This window comes from Dermacentor silvarum, chromosome 2 (assembly GCF_013339745.2).
Source record: "Dermacentor silvarum isolate Dsil-2018 chromosome 2, BIME_Dsil_1.4, whole genome shotgun sequence".
In the NCBI taxonomy this organism is placed as follows: domain Eukaryota; kingdom Metazoa; phylum Arthropoda; class Arachnida; order Ixodida; family Ixodidae; genus Dermacentor; species Dermacentor silvarum.
Genome location: NC_051155.1, coordinates 63,310,037 through 63,333,413, shown reverse-complemented (window position 1 = coordinate 63,333,413; position 23,377 = coordinate 63,310,037). Strand labels below are relative to the sequence as shown.

Here is a 23,377-nt window from a genome sequence, read left to right as displayed (position 1 = left end):
CCCGTTCAATGAGGTTGGGGACTTTACACACAAATTTCTCGTCATCACTAAATGATATCAAAATACAGGGCTTTGAAACACTGCTGAGTTTGAGAGCTACGAGCGGGTACTGCAAAGAAAAAAAGCATGGCATTATGTGACTTGGCATACCGACTTCAGGTTCCTCACAAACAACTTTTCGGCAAAGCAAAAGAACTTCGCCATTGCTTGGAAACCTGTCATCAACAACTTCGAAAATTCTTTTAACAATAAAAAACTCGCCACCATCTGACTCGAAAATGCTGCTATCACTTTTGCTGCTTCTTTTGTATTCCCTGCTATGAAATATCGTTCCCCGATACAAAAATCGAAATTGTTCTTGTACATGAGGTACATGGTTCAGGGCTATCTTCAGACAATCTCTTTCTGCAGGCAACACCACAGGCACATCCTTGGGTGCACCAAACATGCAAGCACCTTGTATGTGCTGAGCCTTTTCTACATTTGGATAGTGCAGGAAATCATGGCACAACTGCTTAGTTGTCAACGGTATTGCTGTTGAACAAAGCAACAGCTTCAACTCCTGGGAGAGAATCACACGCTCCAGGATTTGTTCAGGCACACCATTTGCTGCTGTAACTAACTTGACAAGCTGGCCATTCCCACTCTCAAACACAAATGCTGAATGAGCCCACAGTGGGCCAAAGTTGCGGGCAGCCCGTGCTAAGTGCAGGAGTTGATGCACGTTGAATGTCATGCACCTATCACTGTACAATGCCGCAGCTCGGTTGACGAAACGTCGAAGAAGGTTATCTGAAATAAAAAGACATCCCATGTTTAAATTCAATACTATACACAACTACTTATGAAAAAGTACTGTTTATGAAAATGAACCTATGTATGCATTATGATCATTATGTACTTAGTGACAACAGCCCCCATGCCCTTCATTGACCTGCATTTCTGTCATGTTTCAAAAGCAGCCAGGCAAATTATTAGTTCTAAGGCTCTACAACACTTAAAAGTCCAGAAAAATATGAAAACAAAAACAAATTTGATACATGTTCTGTTGTGCTCAGCATATATTTGCAACAGTGCTGCAACAGATGTGGAGTTCAGTGCATAAGAGGCCGAACTCCAGGAGCCATCACAGCCAGCGGTGCTGTTAGGTACCAGAGCATGCACAGCAATTCATCCATTGTGGTATCACACTGTTTCAAAGAATACAGCACAGCAGCATGCACCCCCTATGATTCACAGAACCACCTTAATTACAAACCAAGTATTCCCATCTGGATGTTTGTCGCTGCCGAGCTGGCCATGCATGCGCCGCCCTTGCTTTACTCCTCTCTCTACTGTGCTTCTCTTTCCTTCCTCATTCCCTTCCTCTAAAATGCAGTTGAGGTGTCGCCCAATGTGCAAGACAGTTACTGTGGTCTCCCTCTGTTCAAAACCACTTCTTCCTCTCCCACATTTCCTGATGTCACACAGTAGATATCAAAATGGCAGTCACTGTCAGTGGGAGATGTTCAGGGGCTGTCACTTTAATGTGAAATTTCTATTAGAATGCACGCTTAAAAGACGAATTTTTTGGGTGCATGTCCATTATGGGCCCTTTACTCTCAGTTTCAATGATAAAGTGATAATATAGGACAACTATGTCACAGCTCCTTGAGTACAAAAATGCATGTTGTTATTTTTTTTGTACAATCAATGTACAGTTTTTCAAATAACCCTACTGAGTACAAAATGCATGTGTGAAAACTGCTTGATTAGGATACACAAAATTTCTCCTCACCTGCTTGGGCAATGGCCGGAGGTGAGAGTTGCTCTTGAAGGAGCAGAAAAATGGCCTCGGAAAGAATTGCGAAGTGCTTCATGTAGGGTGATGGCAGAGTATTTTGGCAGCACGGTAGGCAGTAGTACAGAAGCCAATTTCGCCACTCATGGGCCTTCCAAAAGTGCCTTTCCTGGATTGAGCGAGGCAGGCGTGTAATATGATGTGGCGGTTGAATGCCCTTCAGGCGCCGGTTCAGGAAATTCAGGGTGCTTGGTCGTCCTGCAAGACCATTTCATACAGTTCACATCATGTACATTTCTGGAATGAATGTCTGTAAGCCAGTGGGCCTCTTCAATTTTAGGTTTGGACAGCATACTGGCAGCCAGACAGCAGCTAGCTAGTTCTGGCCCTGATAGGAATAAGCATCACTGTCACAAAAATTGGGATCCCAAGACAACCTGAAGATGCCCGAACGGTTGTAAAATCAAATGCTAGTACAACTGGCCAGTAAAAATGTAAACCCGCTGCTTGAATAGCAGCGGCCAGTGTGATCAGCAGTTTGGTCATTCATGCACTACCCACTTGAAGATATCTCATTATTATTGCCAAAGAGCTCAAGTGATATTATTAAATGGTTGCACTAGAGAATACATCACTTCTGCAATGTTCTGTATGATCAACACAGGTTGCGTGCAGTCCCACCATTTATTTTTGCACAACACTACATACGCTGTCAGACATATCCGGTACTACGTGAAATCTCATGAAAATGGTCCTACATTCAAAATTGATTGCTCCAGGTCTTTTCTCAAGGATAACGCTGACCGCCAGCTTTAATTGTTAAGGAAATGACCATAATTTTACAAAACTGGAAAAGCAGGCTGGCCACAGGATACCTTTATATATGTGTAAACAATTGTGACAAGCTGCTTAAGCTTCGATTTCAGAAAGTTAACGCTCGTGGTGACTCTGGTACACAAGCTGAAAAAGCTGGGGCTGTAGTTGGCGCTCGAATGCACTCAACACAGTCTGTGAACCGCTAAAAAATCTAGGCTAAAAGCAGAGCAATGGGTGAAACAAGAATGAATAACCTGCAAGACAACGCAGCATGTTTGAGTGCGTTGTATGCGGTTCACGCAAAGCGATATTTTTGCTGTTTCTTGTATGAAACCATCGTGCAAAGCAAAATTGGCTTTAGAAGGTAAAGCTAGAAGTAAATAAAAGTCAGCTGAGCTCACTTTTGCTTACTTTTATAAAAAACACTATAGCCACCGAAAGCGCCTGTTGGAATGAGCCCATAACAGCTTACGCTGTAAAACACATGTGCTCCTGAATTCAGTGTGCACAACAATCCAGGAAAAATGCATGTCTGGTTCGTTACAAAGTAGTTTCTTGGGCTAGTTGATGCTCTGGCAGTCTGATAATAGCCAAAAGTGAAAAATCGAAACAGCCCACTCAATCAATATGCACAGCAAATAAGCTTCACATGCACATTAGTGGCAAGATCAAGAAACTGCCAAAACAACAGAATACTGACCTATGTAGAACTTTTCATGGCAGTGAGAGGAATCGAACCAATACTCCGTGAATTGCCTGGTCACCCCAAGTAACACACAATGCATGTACTCCACAGTGTAGCACTCGACAAGGTCCAGGTACTGCAAAGGCCAGAAAGCTGATGGCCCTTTCATCCATTGACTGGAGTCTGCAGCTCCATGGCAAGTTTCATGTCCCTGCGTATGCCTGCTGCTGTCCTCTCTGGTGCAGGCGGCTCCGAGTTGATGTAGAGACGACGTCCTGAAATGCAGATAGACACTAGAGTTAGATCACACTTTTAATGGTGCTGTTATAATCTATCTACAGACTAAAAAGCACACTTACAGGCTTCCTCCTGAGCATGCAGCTACTTTTGAGTCAAGTTTACAAGTTCAGTGGTAAATTTGCCTAGAAAAGAACTTTACTAACAAGAGTGCTTCTACAGATCCAAACAAACAATGCATGATGCTTATGTAATGATCCTCAACACTAACCATACAGGAAATGATGCGTAATATTTCATGGTTACTATTTTCAAGGGCCAAAAACCCTACCACATCCTTCAAGTAAAACAAACAATAAACTATGTTCATGGTATCACAAACAAAAAAGAACTAAATCAGCTAAAATTTATTTTGTTGCCACCTTCCCAGGCAGGTAGGCGTAACTTATGATTCACACTAAGTCTTCGAACCCTTACACCCCTGAATTCTGCAAATATGTAATGTGTTTTTAATACAGTTTGGCACTTGTCACATTCATTTTTACCATCCTTGCCTTTTTTGTGCGGCTTTAATCCAAGAAATTTTCACCAATGCTCTCAGTTTTGTCAAAATTTTTCTATGTATACATTCTGAAAGTAATCGGACAAATTACCAAATTGTGATATGTCTGCCAATATTTCAGCATACAGTGCAAGGCTAACACAGTACCATAATAACAAGTATGAAATGTCATCTAACAATAAATATTACTGCAACGAACTTACCTTCTTGCAGTGTTCCACATGCTAGGCACCATGGGCAACCAAAGCAGCCATTGAACTGTGTCTGGTTTCCAACAGCTGCTCTGGCAGGGGCATCAACGCAGACACAAGCTAGGTATACTCTGGAGATCAGGTCCACAGCACCATGCTGCCACACAATCTCCCCAACCATCTGTAAGGCTTTCACAAACTTCCCAATAAAAAGAGCCATATCAGGGTGTTTCCGCCCAAACCACAAGCCGGCGAGGAAGGTATTTGCATTTCGATGGGGCTGCGGAAGCTCGTTGATCGACAATTGAATGGGCCAAATGGAGGCATTGGAGGACTTGTACAATGGGCTCCCATCTGTATTCACAGTTAATGTTAAGTCACTCCATTTCATAAGACCCATTTGGCGGAGTCCTTTACAAATTGCCCCATTTGCAATGTCTGTCGTCACTACATTTCCTGAACTTTGTTCGTCTCGTAGCATTGATAGACAGCTGAAAAGGAGCTCCTTGACTCTTGCTATTATGTGTTGAAGCTGTTCTTTTATGTCCATAATAGCAAAGAAGCACCCTTTCTTCTTCACCTCACTCACATCGTATGATAGCTGGCATATAGTGCAGTGGAGACTCCTCTTGTTCTCACTCATCTCAAGAAGCGACATACACAATTCGCAATAGTAATGTCTCGGGGCTATCTGTTCACATTTGGGAGCCCAAAGCTTTCGAAACAGGTATTTTGAGCGTGGGAGACCAGATGGCCGATGCCCAAACAAAGCGTCAACCAACTTTAACAAATCATCAACCGCCGACCAAGTGAGCCCATGCGCCACAACAAACGCCATAATCAACACAACAGCCTCAGCCAGTGTTGTTGATGAAGAAGGCAGTGTTTTGTTTCCGAAGTGGCGGACACATTGAGCTAGCAGCTCGGTGTCATGGAACTGTGGCACAGGCCCATTGGCGGAGTCACTTCGTTCTTCGTCGGTATGGTCACTGTCTTCACCGCTGCAGCCACTCTCGCTCACGGCATCCACATATTCCGTCTGCTCATCGTCGAATAAGTCGTCACTGGTGATGCCAGCTTCACTTGTGGTTCTTGGCGGCTGTGCGTCGCTTAAGTATGCCAGGGCACTGTCGTCAGTATCAGCGCTGGAAGCAGCTACGCCGATCCCTTGCTGGCGATTTTCATCGCAATTGGCAGTATCTGCGGTGTCTGCAGCGTCGTCGGGTAGGGCGTCAGTCAAAGGCTGTGCCGCCGAGGTGCTCGGCGTGATGGGCCGCTGCTTGTTGTACCATAGCGTGGAGCGTGGAACAACAAAGGGCGCGTCCGCATCGACTAAATAGAGTTTACGGCGCTTCCGCTCTTTCTTCTGGCTCATCGTGCAACGCTTGCTACACTGATTTCCGCGCGTCGCCGAAATCAGCTTGCCATGCAGGTACCACAATCACACCAACAAATGAGGCACGCAAACCGACAGCTCAAGAACAAAAGTGTTCCTGCAGAACTGCTGCGACTACTTGATTATGTAAGAAAGCAACAGTGGCGCTAGCAAGTGTTTATTTTTAGTGCATGCATGTAATTTATGGCAAAGCTAGTTATCTTACTTTAAAATATGTATCAGTCTGTATAAACGTACACACACATTATTCACAAATAAAATTTTAATCAAGTTTAGGACTGCAATTGCAAGTTCCGTGTCGTCTGCTAGGTAAGGCCCGGTGTTCGTACATCGAATGCAGAAGAGTGACAATGTCCAAGTAACCTTGCACACATAAATTTTAAACATGTGAATACGACAAAGCAGCTGAATTTACTTGCTGCCTAAGCACGAAGTTGAAAGATGACGTAGACAGCGCGCATTCTCGCTGCCAGCGCACAAATGAACTTATGAAATTACAGTTGAAGTGACAGTTCATTTCAACGAATGCCTCTCATGCTGCGTACTACGCGCTGGAGGTCCCTGTCTGGACTCGTTTCGGGCCGATTCTAAATTCGGGCCGATTCTAAAGAAGTGTTCGATCGTATACCTTGATTGGTCTGCCAGCACGTACAGCAGCCCGATGCTGCCGATGCTGTTCTATAGCCAACGTTCATGGAAGCTAGCATCTATAAACGTTGGTTTTAGCTACCAAGCATATGAAACCTCTTTGTCAACGCCCGTTCACATGGACGTGCACGCACCAGTTCAACGTTATTACAGGTATGATAATGAAACTCGTCAACAATACCCAAACTTAACGGAGTAACTTACATCATATTTCTGAATGACCACGTCCTTACGTTGAGTGAATTGACCCTTGAATTATAGAACAAAAACTGCAGGACATAAAAAACACCACAAATAATTTATTACTGCAACTTTTCAACGTTACAGCCAGTTTCGGTTCGATTTCTCAGAGGTCCACCACAGAAAAAGATATACACGGACACAGGTGAAGGGAAACAGACAAGGCAGTGTACCAGCTTCCTTTTAACGCAGATGTCATTACTCCTTGTGAGGGCTGTTGTAGGAGCATAGCGATCGAGCGACCGAGCGAGATAATTATCTGTATGCCGTTGCATCGATCATGCTGTCATTTAATTAACACCATTGCGCACACCATTTATATTGTTACAATGCGTGGCATATCCGTAACAATATATGTTGTAAGGACAATTAACGTACTACATCGTTCTATATATAAAGAAACAGTCGTTCTTGGTAATTTCAGAGCCCCCAACGATGCTGAATATATATAGCGGGAATATTGCGGAAAAAAGCGGCTAATAAAAGCACTTCCCACAGTTCGATAGCGTGTGACCATGCCTATCTTCTAAAGGCTCATGCATACCGGGGACTGGCAGTGGTTGCGCGACCATTCCCGACTGCAAGCGCGATCGATGTGTTGCCACCGGCTAGCGCGACCTGGGGCCGTATTCTGAAACGTTCGCCTAGGCGAAATTTCGCCTAGGCGAACGTTTCAGAATACGGCCCCTGCCGTTCACCACACCAAATTCCTCGCGATAGTGATGTCGTTCACGTCTGTTCTCTCTGCCATCACCTCGTGATGCCGACGTCTTGTTCCATTTGCGACTATTTGCGAACAACTTACGCAGCGGGGCTGCCACAGTACTTATTTTAAAATAAATGATACGGCCGTCAAAACCACAAAATGATTGTGAGGTACGCCATTGTCAGAGGCTACAAACTATAATTTTGACCACCTTGGCACCCTTATGCGTGTTGTATGCATGGCGGAATTGTATTCGTGCGCTGCGCATTTGCGGTGTCTTTAACTGCAGAGTTTCCCCTAGATATACTGCTAAGTGGAAAACTAGCACTATGCAGTGGATGATGCAGTCTGCAGACGTGGTTGCACGAAAAGGCCGTAGTTATAATTGTGACGGTTTTCACATGGCATGGCAGATGCTAACTGGAAACCGGTGGGGTTGGGGGGGGGGGGGATCCAAGTTTCTAGCCCCCTTCGAAATAAAGTCTTGGGAATCCTACTAAATGAACTGCGTTTCAAACAAGCTCGAAGCTGCTCGAAGCTGCTCGAAGCATATCCGACCTCGCGAGGGCGCCCGCACCTGCCGCGTGCATTGCTGCCGCGTGCGACTGCCCATTTAAATGGTTGTCACTGGCGCAGTCTACAAGGTGCGTGTTTTTTATAGAAATGGTTAGGACTTTATTTATTTTATTATTATTTCTTCTCCATCAGGGCACTGTGTGGTGCCCAACAATGCAAAGGGAAGCACGATCATCATCGTCATCGTGTATTTCGTAGTCAATCCAGGATCAATCCGGAAAGTGGCGAAGTGAAGTCAGTGCAAATATCGTGCTACACAACAATGGCCACGTCGGGTACGCCGAGCTTTGCTTTCGTGAAATACCACGACGGTGCCAAGGCAATAGTGCATATTTCACTGATAAAGAAGTATGCCCCTACGTCGGTGAACGAACTGTGCAAGAAAAAATTGGTGTATTGGTGCGACACTGGACTGCTGTCGGACCACAGCGATGAGGACTATTACCTCGCGGACATTGTGGAGCTTGGTGGTAAGTGATTTTCATTTGAATGTATCAACTGTTTCGACTTCGACGCTGTACCTATGCTTAGATTGTGCCGCATGCGTACGGATAGCTGTCGCGCACCGCAAGTTAGGGGACGTAAACCGCCGGGCATGCAAAACGACGCTAAAAGGGATACAAAATATCGCAAGGAAGACGTGGGGCTTTCAGTGCTCAAAAAGGCTCCTGTAGCACGTTTAGTGAAATTACAGCTTTCTTGGTGCGTTTACAAACTTCACGGATGACTAGACTGTGCGAGTTGGCAGTGTTATCAAAGAAGCAGTTAACGAACGCAAAATGTGGAATCATGCTCGGTGTCACTTTCAATACTTTGAACACACCTATGTTCGGTTTCTGCGAACAGACCCTGTCGCATCTGTCGTAGCTTCAGATGAACAAGACAGAGAGAGAGAAAAAAAGGAATTGACTTGTATTTCGTGGGGAAGGCTGCGGCGTCTAGAGAAATGATGCAGGTTATATGTAGCCCAAAGCGTGCACTTTCGTTTGGTGATTGCCAGTCCTACAATGAATGAACGCGATTGTATTTTTCTCTTCGTGGTTGTAGGGACTCGGGTCTTCGTTTATCTTGTATTCAATGCTCATTCTATCAACTATGCATTGAACCCATCTTTTGAGCAGTATGTCTAAATGCATATAGTAAATAAATGCAAAATCTTCTATGGCATAGTATGCAACAAGTACAAATAAATTGTTTAGCTAACCATATTACAACGGTTAATGTAACTGCTATGCTAGCAATTCGACCAACATGTTAAATTTTTGTATGCTTTCATTCTTGATCTTGTTTTTTGTTCTCTTTACTGTGCTATAGTAACAAAGGCAGACATCATACAACGGTTGACAAAGCAGAAGATATCCGTGCCAGAATTTATTTTTGATGGAGACTCATCTGCAACAAGTGGTTTGGCGACGAACGTATGTATTAGAAAACAATACTATCTTTGTGTAAATCATTGTAGTAATGGTATGTACAACATTGGGCAAACTAATAAGCAAAGAGTGAGGTCCCTTTCCTACTGCCAAGACATTCACTTACCATACTTATGCTATCCAAATTTATTTACCGTAGTTCACACACAAGCCACAAATTTGCATGGCTTACTGCATAATAGGAAGTGATTCGAAATAAACAGGGCAAGTTTTCTTATGTTTACAACAATCAGGCTGTCTGGGAAGAACAGTGCCGTGTGGCTGCTACAAACTGGCGCTCGATCCTTACAGATGAGATCAAGTGCATGTGCCCTATGGCTCTAAATACTGCCAATAAACAGGATTTAGAGCTGTATATCTGGAACTATATTCTGCTGCAACAGGATATGACCTTATTTTTTGGAGCATGCTTTTAGCCTCGGAAGCGCCGCAATTTATTTGCGAGATAGAATACAAGTCCACACTTTTTGTTCTGTTTAATGGGCTTCTCACTAGATTTGAGTATTGCAAATGCACAAGCGCATCATGTAAATCATGACACGCTTGTGCAGCACTGCAGAAGGTGAATGAAGACCAACTAGTACCTATCCATATTTCTCGCTTTATTGAAAGCAGGGTGTTTCAGACCCATTAAATTTAACTAACTGGTTTACTGAAATGGAGATTAAACAATCTAATGTGCTGGCATCTAGGAAAATAGTAATGTATGTGTTCTAACAATTGTTAAGCAGCAACAAGCATCCCTGTGTTGTTTTTTATGTTAGCTGCCAACTACACTTGCTTGTACTCCATGTTGCAAGTAGTCTTTTGTGGCACTGGCAATGTCACAATGGCACAGTAAGCAAAAATATTTAAATGTGCCTTTGTGCATTCTGTTCCAAAGGCGATTTATGTTTAAAACTTGCTGATGAGAAATATGAAAAGGGTTTCTCTTTCTTAATTTCTGCAAACTTACAATTTTGGGGGGCTTTTTTTGTTTTTTTAGTCGCAGGTTCCTTCAGCGAAAAAGGCCGCCCGCAATGTGCAAGCCGCAAAACGCCGCAAACTGGCGAGGTTAATGTCCGATGATCAGGGCACGAGTTCTGATGATGGTGAAGATGATGTTGTTCCAAAAAAATTGCTCTTGGCAGAGCAGCAAAAAAATGCAGCCCTGTGTCGGAAGCTGGCAGCACTCCGAAAAGAAAAGGATGAGCTGCAAGCACGTCACGACCGCCTGGAGGACCACCTTCTCAACAAACTGGGTGAGCATTAGCTTACAATATTTAAAAATGTGTTGGGCTGCATGCAAGGGTTAAAAGAAATTGCAAAATACCTACACTGTACACATTCTTGATAACATTTTAGCAAGAATGTGTCTTAGCAAGAATATGAGGCCCTCGTTTAGCAAGAATGATGTAATGTAACACCTATAACAATATTTGGAAAAATTAGTGTTGTTGCATGCGGGCAGGTGCATATCTCTTGCAAGAGAAAAATAGATGCATCACTGCTTGCAGTTGTGCTGCTCTTTCACTTGCAGAAATCTGTAAATGATTCAGGATGGACCTGCCATGGTGCATGGAGAAAAGTTGGTGCATCACTGCTTACAGTTGTGGTCGTCCTTCACTCGCAAAAATGCGTATATCATTTAGGATGAACCTGCCATTGTGGTTTAGTAGCTAAGGCATTCCGCTGCTGGGCAGGAAGACGCAGGTTCATTTGCTGGCCATGGTAGGTGTACTTCAAAGGGAGCGAAATGCAAAAATATCTGTTAATTAGATTTAAGTGCAAGTTAAAGATCCCCAGGCAGGCAAAACTAATCCGGAGTTCCCCACTACGATGTGCCTAATGATCATATTGTGGTATTGGCATGTAAAACCTAACAATTTATGCAATCTCTAGCTTTCATTTGAATATGAGACTGGTTGCTGTCATATTTTTTATAACCAGTTCTCTTTGTGAATGGTTTACGTGAACAAGCAATAACAAGAGAATAGATGATGTATGTGGTGGTAATAGTTGCTTTGTTTCTTCCTAGATTCCTGGTTCACAGCAACTTGCCAACGTTGTTGCAAGGTATGTACACTCTCTTTGTGCAAATATAAGGGGAACTTAGTTGGCTCAGTCATTTTCAATAATTAGAATTGTGATGCTTTTAATTGAGTACAAGCTGGTCTTTGTAGCTAGCTGACAAAGGGAACATCCTTGGTGACTTAGCAGCTAAGCTGTTGTGCTGGTAAGCATGAGGATATTGATTCAATACCAGGCCATTGCAGCTGCATATCGTGGAGGGCAAAATGCAAAAGCTCCTGGGTACTCGAGAGTTAGGTGCACAGTAGTGCACCTAACCCCAGCTAGTGAACGTTACTCGGGCGTCTCACTACGTTACTACAGCATGCCTCTAACCATATAGGGGTTTTGGCATGTAAAACACCATAATTTTAATAGCTGACAGGAATGACTTAGTTCATCTCGACTTTTTAAGCCAAAGATTTACAACAGTAGGCTTCAGGGAACTCTAATAACTTCAGAAAAGGGGCTGGGAAACTGCTGCTTAGCATTACGAAAAGTAAGTGCTGTTTGCTGGTATGTTATAGAGCGTAATCTTTGTCTCTTGTCAGCAGGAAGCCGTACATTTTGCTGCATTTTCGGAAAAGGTAGGATTTAGCTCCCTGAAGTTTCGTTTACTGCCATTATCGTGAAGCGAGCGTTGCCCGGCGTTGGCAGTTTCGTGGCCCTCGCTCGCTATGCGTGCCGTGATATTTCACGACTCGCACTCAATATTCTGGTTTCAGCCTCACTGGCTCTTTGTTCGCACCACGTGCCCTTCTCCTCCACTTCGTCTCTCTTTTTTCCTCGAGCACTCCTTGGGGCGCCTTGTGCTAATGCTGCCTTTCTTTTCAGGAAAACAGTGTGCCTTGCCCGAATGCCACACCTCCAAATATTGGTGCAGATGACAGTGGAGCAGCAGTACTTGCTTCCCAAAGCTCAGAGCTATAGTAATGAAGCTTCTATTGACCGTAATTTATGGCATGCCTTTTTTCAGTGAAGACAATAGTTGCCCATGGGATTATTCTCTTTCAAAGAGCCTCTATCATGCAGCAACCTGCAGATGAACCGTGCGAGGTTATGTGCAGTCAAGTAGGGTCCTCAACGTTTCCTAACTTCTGTTTGCCTGGCATTATGTATACATGCAAGGAAAATAACAAGCGCTATAAAAATGACAACTATGAACATGGCAGACATTTTTTATCGCAAGCTCGGCTACTAGATGTGGTAGTCGATGCCAAAGCTACATCCTCGTCAGAACTTCAGAAGTCATTCTCGTCAGATGTATCATGGCTGTCCTTGGCATCCCAAACGACCTCCTCAGCACCATTGAGTACAATCTGTGTGCAGCATTTCTGAAATCCAATCTGGGTTGTTGCCGCTGGTAGGCGTCTTACGAATCCTTTACCCGCGTCACAACTTTGCAGAGACAAGAGCCTTCTTGTGGTGTTATGGCGGCATCGTAGCTTGCCGATTGGTCTCTGCTACCCCACAGAACCCGTGTCTCGAAAAACCAGAAAGCATGCTGCTACTCTTTGCGCAGTAGATGGACAAATTGCTCCTGCATTTTGTCTTCTAATTGTTTGTGTGCTCATTTTCTAGTGTATGTTTAACCGGTGGGATTGAATAACTAACTAGCTTATACCTGAAACACATATTGCAGAGCTAGAATGTGTTGGCTGCAGAACTTGATAATGACAGTATTGTTGTCATTTATAGGAGTCTGACGTTGCAGTGCCAGGGGCCTCTATTATGCTGCAACCTGCAAATCCACCATCGCAGGCCGTGCGCAATCAAGTAGGGTCCTCAATCTTTGCTAACTTCTATTTGCCTGGCATTATATATACATGCAAGGAAAATAATAGGTGGCTCAAATGTACTGGGAATAAGATCAATATACCTAGGACATTGGCAGATATATGATAAACTTTATTGCTACTACCGTATTCACTCAGAAGTAGGTCAACCACTAGTATAAATTGACCCCTATATATTGACCTCACAGAGGAAGAAAAAAATATTTAAATATAGATTTGCTTTAATCTTATGAAAACCCACCATAATGTACAATATATATTTTTTGTCTTGCCCTTGCGGCAGTGGCCACAGCGGCCCTATAAAAATGACAACTATGAACATGGCAGACATTTTTTTATCGCAAGCTCGGCTACTAGATGTGGCAGTCGATGCCAAAGCTACATCCTCGTCAGAACTTCAGAAGTCATTCTCGTCAGATGTATCATGGCTGTCCTTGGCATCCCAAACGACCTCCTCAGCACCATTGAGTACAATCTGTGTGCAGCATTTCTGAAATCTAATCTGGGTTGTTGCCGCTGGTAGGCGTCTTACGAATCCTTTACCCGTGTCACAACTTTGCAGAGACAAGAGCCTTCTTGTGGCGTTATGGCGGCATCGTAGCTTGCCGATTGGTCTCTGCTACCCCGCAGAACCCGTGTCTCGAAAAACCAGAAAGCATGCTGCTACCCTTTGCGCAGTAGATGGACAAATTGCTCCTGCATTTTGTCTTCTAATTTTTTGTGTGCTCATTTCCTAGTGTATGTTTAACCGGTGGGATTGAATAACTAATTAGCTTATACCTGAAACACATATTGCAGAGCTAGAATGTGTTGGCTGCAGAACTTGATAATGACAGTATTGTTGTCATTTGCAGGAGTCTGACGTTGCAGTGCCAGGGGCCTCTATTATGCTGCAACCTGCAAATCCACCATCGCAGGCCGTGCGCAATCAAGTAGGGTCCTCAATCTTTGCTAACTTCTATTTGCCTGGCATTATATATACATGCAAGGAAAATATTAGGTCGCTGAAATGTACTGAGGTTGAGGAAATACTTGTTAATGACAGTATTGTTGTCATTTGCAGGAGTCCGACATTGCACTGCCGGCAGTTTTTGCTGAGGTTAATGGCAAGGTGAGTTTCTCTTTTGTTATTGCGATAGCAATTATACGGACAGTCCAAGCTAAAATTTGGGGCTGTCGATGTGGTGGCTCGTACATTAAGGTCCAAGTGCAATAAGATCCTATCAAGAAAAAGCATTTGAGAGTGCACAGTCTTCATGCGGGCGGGGTTGGGATGACACTGAGTCTGCCCAAGTGGGAGGGCGCAAGTCGCTGGTGAAGCATGTCTGTCTTCTAGTCAGCCTGGCCTGGGGTGGTCAAGTTATTGCTTCTTCCTGCAGACGTAAAAAGGGGCCTGGGTGTGCCCTATCCTAGAAGTTTTCTGCAGTATTTCTTAAGTTTGAGTGAGCCGAGATGGCTCTTCACTTTGTATCAGTCTCTCCGCCGGCATCCCTGGATTTCTGCATACCTAATGTTGCAGCTCACTCTATCTCAAGGAAGCGAGAAGCTACTCATCGAGCGAGATGTGCTTGTGTTTTGCCTGTGTGTGCTGAGACCGTGCTGATCAATTTAATTAGTATGAGAATGTTTGCTGCATTATGTGGGGCCGATTAAACTACTAACTATTTTATAGCTGTTAGATGCTTTGTTATCGCTATCACTGTTTTGCCTTTCAAGCGAAACTGACTTTTGTTAAATGAAGAAACATACTATTCTGCTTGCTTCTGTACAAGTGTGTGGCATTATAGGATGGATAGTTGGGCTAGTTGGTATTGTACTCCAAGAGAAACAGTGCAGGAATATCGAGACGAAAAAAGAGGTGACACATGCATGTGTAACTTAAGTATAACATTTATCTTTTTTGTAAGGGTGCATGGTGCACAGGCTTCAAAAGTGTTTTGGAAGTAAATTGAACAGTTCTACTTTATTTGATTATAACTGAGTAATTGGAGCATGCCTGGGGCAAAACCATTTGTAGCATTTGTGTATAGTGATAACCTTAACAGCTTTTGTTGCAAGCTTTAGTTGAAGCATGAATGCCCTAATTGCACAACTGCATGTCCTGCTGTGTCCTGTGTTATGTACAGTCTGTTTCACACTTAGGGGAAATCTCGGAGCGCATTGCATCGCGATGCGGCGAGCGCTGGAGTCGGGTGCCAGAAGCAGCTCGCGCAGGCGCAGACGCTCGAGGCGCGTTATCTTGAACCGCGTCGACTGCTCGACGCGGCTGGCCGCCGGGTGCCAGAAGCAGCTCGCGCAGGCGCAGACGCTCGAGGCGCGTTATCTTGAACCGCGTCGACTGCTCGACGCGGTTGGCGGCCAGCCGCGTCGAGCAGTCGACGCGGTTCAAGATAACGCGCCTCGAGCGTCTGCGCCTGCGCGAGCTGCTTCTGGCACCCGACTCCAGCGCTCGCCGCATCGCGATGCAATGCGCTCCGAGATTTCCCCTAAGTGTGAAACAGACTGTACAGCTTGACAGCATGGCCTCCTTTAATGTGAAAGAATTATAGGCTCCATCACATGAAAATTCATTGTCGTCCGGTGTGTCCGAAAGACTGTACCAAGAGTGGTCGATTGCGCAAACATTAAAAACACGTAAAAAATGCTTGGATGTCAGATTTTTCAGGTAGGCTCCTGTAAACAAAGCAAATTGCTTTGATGAGAAAGTTTGACGGACTGGGTGGGAAATAGAACCTGGTACCCCGGGGTGCAAAACAAGCATGCTTACCTGATGTTATGGCGGCTCTTTGGTACGGGCTGACCTAAATTAAGGTGTGCCTAGTGCGTGTGCCATATTGCGCGCGTCACATTGAAGCCATTTGGTTGACTAAAGGTGCTTTCAGGTTCCCACACGTAAACAGTCTTAATGTGTCTCTGCCGTCCTTTATTGCAGGTACACCTAGGAAATGTGTGTTCGTTGACAAGGAGAGGGGGGACCTACTCCAGGGCCGTGGCCGGGACTCCCTGTTCTGCAAAGAACTGGCGAAACTGGTGTGGGGAGTCCCGGCACTCAGGGGTAGGAGCGTCACTGAGGCTCTTTGTCGCCGCTTTCTTAAGGACACCAATGCTGTGGAAAAGCTGGCTTTAAGCCCCCATAAATTGCAAGCTGTAGGCAGTATCATTCACATTCTTTCAATTTTGTTTTTGTAATGGTTGTAGCATTGCGTGTGTAACACCGAAATGACTAATTTTTCAGACGCATTTGATGCATACCTTAGAAGATGTGCCCCTGAGGAAGAGAAGAAGTTGCGGCGCTCCAAAATGAATAGATACCTGGCAGACATGCTGAGGGATCTAAAATAAGCATGCAATAGTGTACACATACAGGGTGTTTCAGCGAACACTTTCAAAAAAATCACAGCATATCCACGGGGTGAATGATGATGAGTGGGCGAAGCTCCGGAGGGAATCATCGGATCTCCTGCTTAAGGGGACGCTAGCACAAACGCGTTAGAAACGTGCAGTACTCTCTAGTAAGGGGGAGCGGCCACAGCGTCTTACGCAGCCATTTACACATGCCGGAACGTGCACCGCGTTTGCCGACGCCATCACATGACTGCTGAGATAGTATACCCCCCGTATTCATTAACGCTCCTCGACTTGAACTTGACTTGCCACCGCTTTGGGCAGCGCGTTCGAAACGCGTTGAAGGTAAGGCGGAGAGGCCACAGCGTCTTACACCAGCTTCTTACACGGGCCGTAACGCGCTAGCACAAACGCGTTAGAAACGCGCTAGAAACGCGGCCTTTCGTTAATGTTGGGTATTTATTGCCATCGTGGTGCGTGTGTCCATGTCCGCTTCGTGGCGTGGTGGGCTAACGCCGCGCGCTCGGAAGCGAGGGGTCCCTGGTTCGATTCCGTGCTACGGACACAACTTTCGGAATTTTTTTTTCTCATTTTTCTCAGACTGGTTACACACTACTACAACGACGAGGACGAACGGGTGCCGCTATGAGGAGCTTCGCCCCTAAAAATTCTGAAAGGTTGCCTGTGGCAGATAGCACAATTGTAGCTCATGAGCTGGTCTACTCGATGAGGCGAACATTACTTGCACAAGAAATCTTAAGGCATAATCAAATAATTAACAGAAATTCAGTGATTAAGTTTAACTAATTACCTGATGGCCCATATTGCAATTCACAAATTGTAGCCGTGGAGTTCGCAAGGCGGATACACTTGGAACGAATTCCCGGGATGACGCCAGTTTCGAGATATTAATTCCCGAACATTGCGGAGAAATGCATTGGCGTTCCAGTTGGGTTCTTAACAAAACATCGCTTTATGCATTGAAGCACAAAATTAACTGGAACGCCAATGCATTTCTCCGCAAAGTTCGGGAATTATCTCGATACTGGTGTCATCCTGAGAATTAATTCTAAGTGGATCCGCCTTGCGAACTCCACAGCTACAATTCGTAAATTGCAATATGGGCCATAAGGTAATTAGTTAAAACTTAATTAGTGAATTTTTGTTAATTAGTCGATTATGCATTTCAATTTTTTGTGCAAGTAATGTCCGCCTCTTCGAGTAGACCAGCTCATTAACTAGAATTGGGCTGTCCGCCACAGGCAACCTTAAATAAATTTTGAAAGTGTTCGCTGAAACACCTTGTATATGTAAATGCAGTAAACCTCCTTAATTTGAAGCTGTAGGGGCCATGGAAAATCTCAGGATTAAGCAAACAATAATACGATCCAGACTAAGATTTAATTACAATTTTTGTTGCTACTTTTCTTTGCTACAATGTGGTACTTTTATTTGACGAATTTTGGATTACTGAAAGTAATCAGTGATGCTGGTTTGTCGCATCCAGTAGTTCGTGGTTTTGAGGGTAATGTTTGCCAGCAGGCCAACTACCGTATTTACTTGTATAATGACCGCATCCCTGAACTCTGTGGCATAAAAATTTGTTTCCCCTCCTTCATGCCCTGATAACACACCGTACGTACCGTCATAGCAGGTAACAACGGCATTAACGACACGTGTTCACTATTTTTTAGGCACCTATTGCGCACCGTGCTTTAACCCTTTTGTGGTCAATCACGTGAATATAGGCTTCGCGAACAAATCAGAAATGGTCTATGCGCCATATATTTACGGCGCTGGCTGCATCTCAAGAATTAAGTGCTCTAATTTTCTAACTTACCCAGCATGTGCTGGCACTCTATGGGAATAAGGGAATCTTTTTGTTGCGCCAATGGCTTTTGTATTCCGTTTCTTTTTTTCCTTACTCCGACGCGTGTATACTACCGCTTGCACATCCAGGCGTGCAAACACTTTCTGCTCATTTAATGCTCACAGGGGCGCGATTACATCCGTTCACAGGCAGGCACTGGTACACACAAATGATGCCGCCGTGCCAGCGTTTACTCTTTTTATTTTTGAGGCTCGCGCAAGCTCATTGCATCTCGTTGGCAATAAGATGAAGGATTAGCAGAGGTTTCTCACTCTTTGTTTTCTGATGGACGCATATCCATAGAGCTTTCCTGAATGCGCTCGCCTATGCAGTTTGATTACGTTATGGTCAGATTATGGTATACCAAGGCAAAAGATATTTTTTTCTCACTTTAGTTTCGCTGAACAAATTACGGTAATAATATTTTGAAATAAGTCTCTGAATAATTTATAAACGTGCAGTAAAAAAAGCTACCCGTGGGGGTCGCATTTGGCAAAAAAAATCCACCTTCAGAGGGTTTTGCCCTGGATCAGTATGTGCAAGTTGCACTCAATATAAAAGCTTTGGAGTGTGCACTTGAGCACAGCAACCATGCTTCCGGCATGCAAGCACGAACAGAACACTGTCCCGCATTATTTTTCTTAATGGTGACATTAGATGCACCGTATCATTAAACAGCTAGGCATAGACAACAAGAACCCATGGCCACAGCAGAAGGTTCATATTATCGAGGTTTAACTGCATGTAGTTGTGTAAATAAAGTGTATACTGGTGTGGTAGGAGGACGGCAATTTAATGTTTGTGCTCGGTGTGCGGGGCCGAGAGGTGAAATGCGCGGGCTTTTCAGTGCTTGTGTTCGGTGTGCGGGGCCGAAAAGTGCGGGAGTGCGCGTGGCTGGTGCGCGTGGCCGGTGCGCGTGGTCGGTGCGCGTGGTCGGTGCGCGTTCCACGACAGAGCAGCTAGAGCGACGGAGCCAACAAGCTCAGCGGAACGGGCCAGCTCGGTGGGCTCTCGCCAGGCTCTGCTGATCGAACGGCGGGCCACGTCTCGACGTCAACGATCCCGACCCTGTTAAACCGGGCTTCGCCACGGTTCGCTGTCCCTGGAGGCCGAGCTACCGGACGGATCCTGCGATGGTCGGGCTTCGCCCCGGCTCCCTGACGTTCCGATGCGGGCTGTGCTGCGGCGTCCAGCGCCGTTGCGGCGTCCAGCGTACGGGCCGCCTCCTTGCATCAAGGAAGACGACGATCGCCGGGGGGCGCTGCGCGTGTTCAGCCATCTTGGCCATCTCAGCCAACAGTCCCTGTTGATAAATCTTGTCCCGCTTCTACCTGTTTGACACCCCGTAACACATTGGTGGAGGTGCTGGGTATTCTCGCCAGACGACGGAGCTGCGGTGCGACCACCATGGCACACCCAACCAGAATCTGCGTCTGCGCCGCGGACACCGATTGTAGAAGTCCAACCCCGAGACCCCGGGAGCGTTCAACGGGACCGATGGTATCAACGTTGAGGAATGGTTTACGCTATACGAACGGGTGAGCAATTCCAACCACAGGGACCTGACAGTCATGTTGGCCAATGTGGTGTTTTATCTTAGTGGAACGGCGAAGTTGTGGTATGACAATCACGAGCCCAACTTTGGGAGCTGGCATACATTCAAGCAAAAGCTCCGTGACCTGTTCGGTAAGGCTTCCAGTCGAAAAATCGCTGCGAAGCAACAGCTAGTTGTCAACCCGCGCCCAGACGTCCACGGAATCATACTTGTCGTACATACAGGATGTGTACTGGCGCTGTGCCGTAAAGCTGACAGTAACATGCCAGTCTGACAAGGTTGGCCACGTCCTGAAAGGGATAGCGGATGACGCATTCAATTTGCTGATGTGCAGAAATTGTGCTACTGTTGATGCCATGATCGAGGAGTGTCAGCGCTTCAAGCAGGCTTAGAGCCGCCGTATTGAACGACCATTCGCCCGGCTTCCCAACACCGCTGCAACGTCTTCATGTGAAGAGCGGCCGCAATCTAACCTTTCGGCCGAATTGACGAGGATTGTTCGCCGCGAAATCGAGGCAATGGCTCCCGATAGCCTCTTTACCAGCTCTAACGCCGGCTACTCGAGCGCACCAGCGGTTTCACTCGTCCAAGCCATCGTGCGAAACGAACTCGCGAATCTCGGGGTTCACGCTGCTTGCGCCGTTGTCAGCCCGACTCCCGCTTCCGGGGCCCCGACATCGTTCTCTCGGTATCCACGGTTCGCTCCACGATCTCGGAACCCTGCTGATTGGCGAACTGAAGACGATCGGCCTATCTGCTTTAACTGCCGCCGTGTCGGGCACGTTGCTCGCTACTGTAACAACCGCTGGTCGTTCCCGCAACGTACTCCATCCTTTGGCCATGCTCGCCGCCTTGATTGCAGCCCTTTTGAGCCACTATCTGCGGCACACCATTACAATCCTGATGCTGCCACGACATGGTCCAGCCGCTCTCCGTCACCTAGAGATCACCAGTCGCATTCGCAACCATACTGCCGTCCGTCCTCCCGCTCCCCGCCACCTCGTCGCGCCCCGTCGCCAAGCAACCGTGGCTCCTTCACTCCGGAAAACTAAACGATGCAGCGCCCGGAGGTAACGCTGCATCGACGACTCTGCCCCAAAACCCTCTAGTTACTCTGCCGACTCGACGGTGTGTGTTGGACGTTGATTGCGTGACGAGTTCTGCACTTGTCGACCCTGGGGCTTCTATTTCTGTCATGAACTCTGGTCTTCGCCGTCGCCTAAAGAAGGTGGTCACACCTGCTGTTTCCCACGTTTTATATTGGTAAATAAAGTGTTTTCAATGTATAACGGCTCATTCCTTAAATGCAGGCACACATATATTCCCCAAGGTACATCGCAACTCTAAAGGAGTTAAGTTCTAGAGGGCATGGCAGGTATATGCCCGGGCTAAGTTGAATGCAGAGAATCATTTCTAGAAGGCCTTCTATAATGTATACCTACTCAATAAAGAGCTACACTAGGCAAAATTAATACAGAGCCCGTCACAACAGGGCTTCTTCATGTAGGTGGTGCATGAGATACCAGCCTACAATTAATAAATATTTGTTGTGCAGCACACAAACCCAATAGTAGCATAAGGCAGTGCATGCAAGGGATACGAGGCAAGGCCCTCGTATGTATGGCAGTGGATACGAGGCCCTCGTATGCATACGTGGGATACGAGGCCCTCGTATGCATATGTGGGATACGAGGCCCTCGTATGCATACGTGGGATACGAGAACACATACCCATTAATCTCGTATATATGAGCCACATATAACACGTACATACGAGATTTTTCAATAGGGACAGTACACGGGCTTCTAGCATTTTGCCTCCATTGAAATGCTACTGCCACGGCCGGGATCGAATCCGCGTCTTACGCGTCAGCAGCCGAACACCGTAACCACTGCACCAACGCGGCGGTCCCGAGCGATGGGTTTGCAATTAAGCGCTAGGAAACCAAATTATGATTATTGTTGCCTGCCTGAAGGGCTCCCCAAGTATTCGTCTTTTATTGCGATAGCAATTATATGGACACTTCAACCGGATTTCTGCCGTCGGCGTCGCCGTCGTCGTCGCCGCCGCCGTGAGGTTCCCTATAGATAAAATCTTCGCCGCGCGCCGTATGCCCGAGCGGAAGCGTGCGGGGACGCGCGCTATCACGGAGAGCGAACGCACTCAATCACCTACGCGCAAGCAAGGAAGCGGGCAGCCAGCGCCGGAGGGAGCGCGGGGGGGGGGGGGGGGGGCACTTTTACTTTGCCAACAACCGCGCTCGTCGGTCGCTCGCCCGCACAGTCTCTTATCTCCACACGGCTCTGACCTTTATGCGCCGTGCATTCGCCGCTCCGTTTCCGTTGAAGCGATAGACCGCACGTACCTTCGCCCGCTGCGCGGCGTATGCGCTCGCTGCCACCGTTTTGACAGTCGTTGGCTGCAGTCATTCAGTGTGATCTATTCATGTTTGTTTGTGCGCGCTCACACCACGCTTGTTCATTCAGTTAGTAATAGTCGGGCCACATTTTCCAACGCACGCTACACATGCAATGCTGCCCAGATCGGCAGTGCAGCACTACAGGTGTGTCCCTTCGCACGCGCTGCCCACGGTAAGCGCTTCTCATCAACACCACCGTTTCACACGCGCCTTCTCGTGGTCATCGAGTCTCTCTTCATGTCGGTCTACTTACGCCGCAGCACACCTGCTTACTTAATCAGCTCAAGTTTACTACTATACATATTGCTACCAAGGCCGCTCACCTTACTTCGTGTGACATTGCTGTGTTGCTATCGCATTCATTGCTTCACCCTTAGGGCGAAACTGTGACATTACGTTTTCTGTTTCTTTTTTTAACAGCTCAGCTGTTTAAGCCGAGCGTTAGCCTGTAACGTGCAAACAGAAAATGGGGGCCGATCCTGGCGGTATGCAGAAAGGGTCCAAGCGCAATGGCACATACCCCTGTGAACTAGCGAAGCTGAGCCTGGCTAAGTCCAGCTAAGCATGGTTGGGACTACTTAAGCTTTGTTAGTCGTCGATAGCCAATCAATAACTAATCAATCAATAATAAATAAATTCCGGAATATCCTGAGGATGGCTTGGTAGTGCTTAACCTAGCCCACATACGTGGTCAATACGTTTCGATAGCCAATAAATAGCTAATCGATATTCGATAAATAATAAACTCCGGAAAATGTTGGGGATGACTTGGTAGTGCTAGCTCAAAGCCAGGACTAGCTTGGTGCCCATCAGCTCCGCTGTCTCTTTAGCACTGCGCGTCCAGTGCAAGCTACGCTATTTTTTTTTAGAGTGTTCAAGCAAACGCACTTTGGTCACGTATCGCGTAGCCCATGAGACTACTGGAGAAAGCTTTCAGAGGCGGTTAAAAAAATCTAACAGTGCTTCGCGGCAATATTGTTACTTTATTCGCATCTTTTACTCAGTAACCGTACACGAGGTGTGAAACCCATTTCGAAAACCGCGACCCTGTTTGGATAAGTTTGGCGAGGTTG

General features: G+C 46.2%; 3 protein-coding genes and 1 long non-coding RNA gene across 4 annotated transcripts; 2 read left to right on the top strand and 2 right to left on the bottom strand.

Annotated features, from left to right (window-relative positions):
- Positions 1–555: 555 nt before the first annotated feature.
- Positions 556–3,450, bottom strand: LOC125943431 (uncharacterized). The gene is made up of 4 exons (XM_049662741.1): positions 3,297–3,450; positions 1,778–2,038; positions 624–792; positions 556–562 (listed from the first exon to the last, which is right to left on the bottom strand). The coding sequence occupies exons 1-4, from the start codon at positions 3,448–3,450 to the stop codon at positions 556–558; spliced, it is 591 nt and encodes a 196-aa protein (XP_049518698.1).
- Positions 3,447–4,692, bottom strand: LOC125943430 (uncharacterized). Its single transcript, XM_049662740.1, has 2 exons — positions 4,284–4,692; positions 3,447–3,556 (listed from the first exon to the last, which is right to left on the bottom strand). The coding sequence occupies exons 1-2, from the start codon at positions 4,669–4,671 to the stop codon at positions 3,447–3,449; spliced, it is 498 nt and encodes a 165-aa protein (XP_049518697.1). The 5' UTR covers positions 4,672–4,692.
- Positions 4,693–8,051: 3,359 nt separating this feature from the next.
- Positions 8,052–12,249, top strand: LOC119441532 (uncharacterized). The gene is made up of 5 exons (XM_049662739.1): positions 8,052–8,307; positions 9,152–9,255; positions 10,256–10,511; positions 11,288–11,325; positions 12,154–12,249. Exons 1-5 carry the CDS (start codon positions 8,100–8,102, stop codon positions 12,247–12,249), a joined length of 702 nt encoding a protein of 233 aa, XP_049518696.1. The 5' UTR covers positions 8,052–8,099.
- Positions 12,250–13,090: 841 nt separating this feature from the next.
- On the top strand, positions 13,091–15,308 carry LOC125943035 (uncharacterized). Its single transcript, XR_007465506.1, has 3 exons — positions 13,091–13,163; positions 14,116–14,226; positions 15,258–15,308. It is a non-coding gene; the product is annotated as an uncharacterized LOC125943035 (long non-coding RNA).
- The last annotated feature ends 8,069 nt before the right edge of the window (positions 15,309–23,377 follow it).

Excerpts from the sequence above, each read along its gene's own strand:
- LOC119441532 (XM_049662739.1), top strand. The coding sequence starts at position 8,100 with ATGGCCACGTCGGGTACGCCGAGCTTTGCTTTCGTGAAATACCACGAC. Across the intron at positions 8,308-9,151 it reads GGACATTGTGGAGCTTGGTG|TAACAAAGGCAGACATCATA; the intron begins GTAAGTGATTTT and ends ACTGTGCTATAG. Across the intron at positions 11,326-12,153 it reads CTTGCCAACGTTGTTGCAAG|GAAAACAGTGTGCCTTGCCC; the intron begins GTATGTACACTC and ends CTTTCTTTTCAG.
- LOC125943430 (XM_049662740.1), bottom strand. The coding sequence starts at position 4,671 with ATGGGTCTTATGAAATGGAGTGACTTAACATTAACTGTGAATACAGAT. Across the intron at positions 3,557-4,283 it reads ATGTGGAACACTGCAAGAAG|GACGTCGTCTCTACATCAAC; the intron begins GTAAGTTCGTTG and ends TCTGCATTTCAG.
- LOC125943431 (XM_049662741.1), bottom strand. The coding sequence starts at position 3,450 with ATGAAAGGGCCATCAGCTTTCTGGCCTTTGCAGTACCTGGACCTTGTC. Across the intron at positions 2,039-3,296 it reads CCATGAAAAGTTCTACATAG|GACGACCAAGCACCCTGAAT; the intron begins GTCAGTATTCTG and ends ATGGTCTTGCAG. Across the intron at positions 793-1,777 it reads TCCGGCCATTGCCCAAGCAG|ATAACCTTCTTCGACGTTTC; the intron begins GTGAGGAGAAAT and ends TTTTTATTTCAG.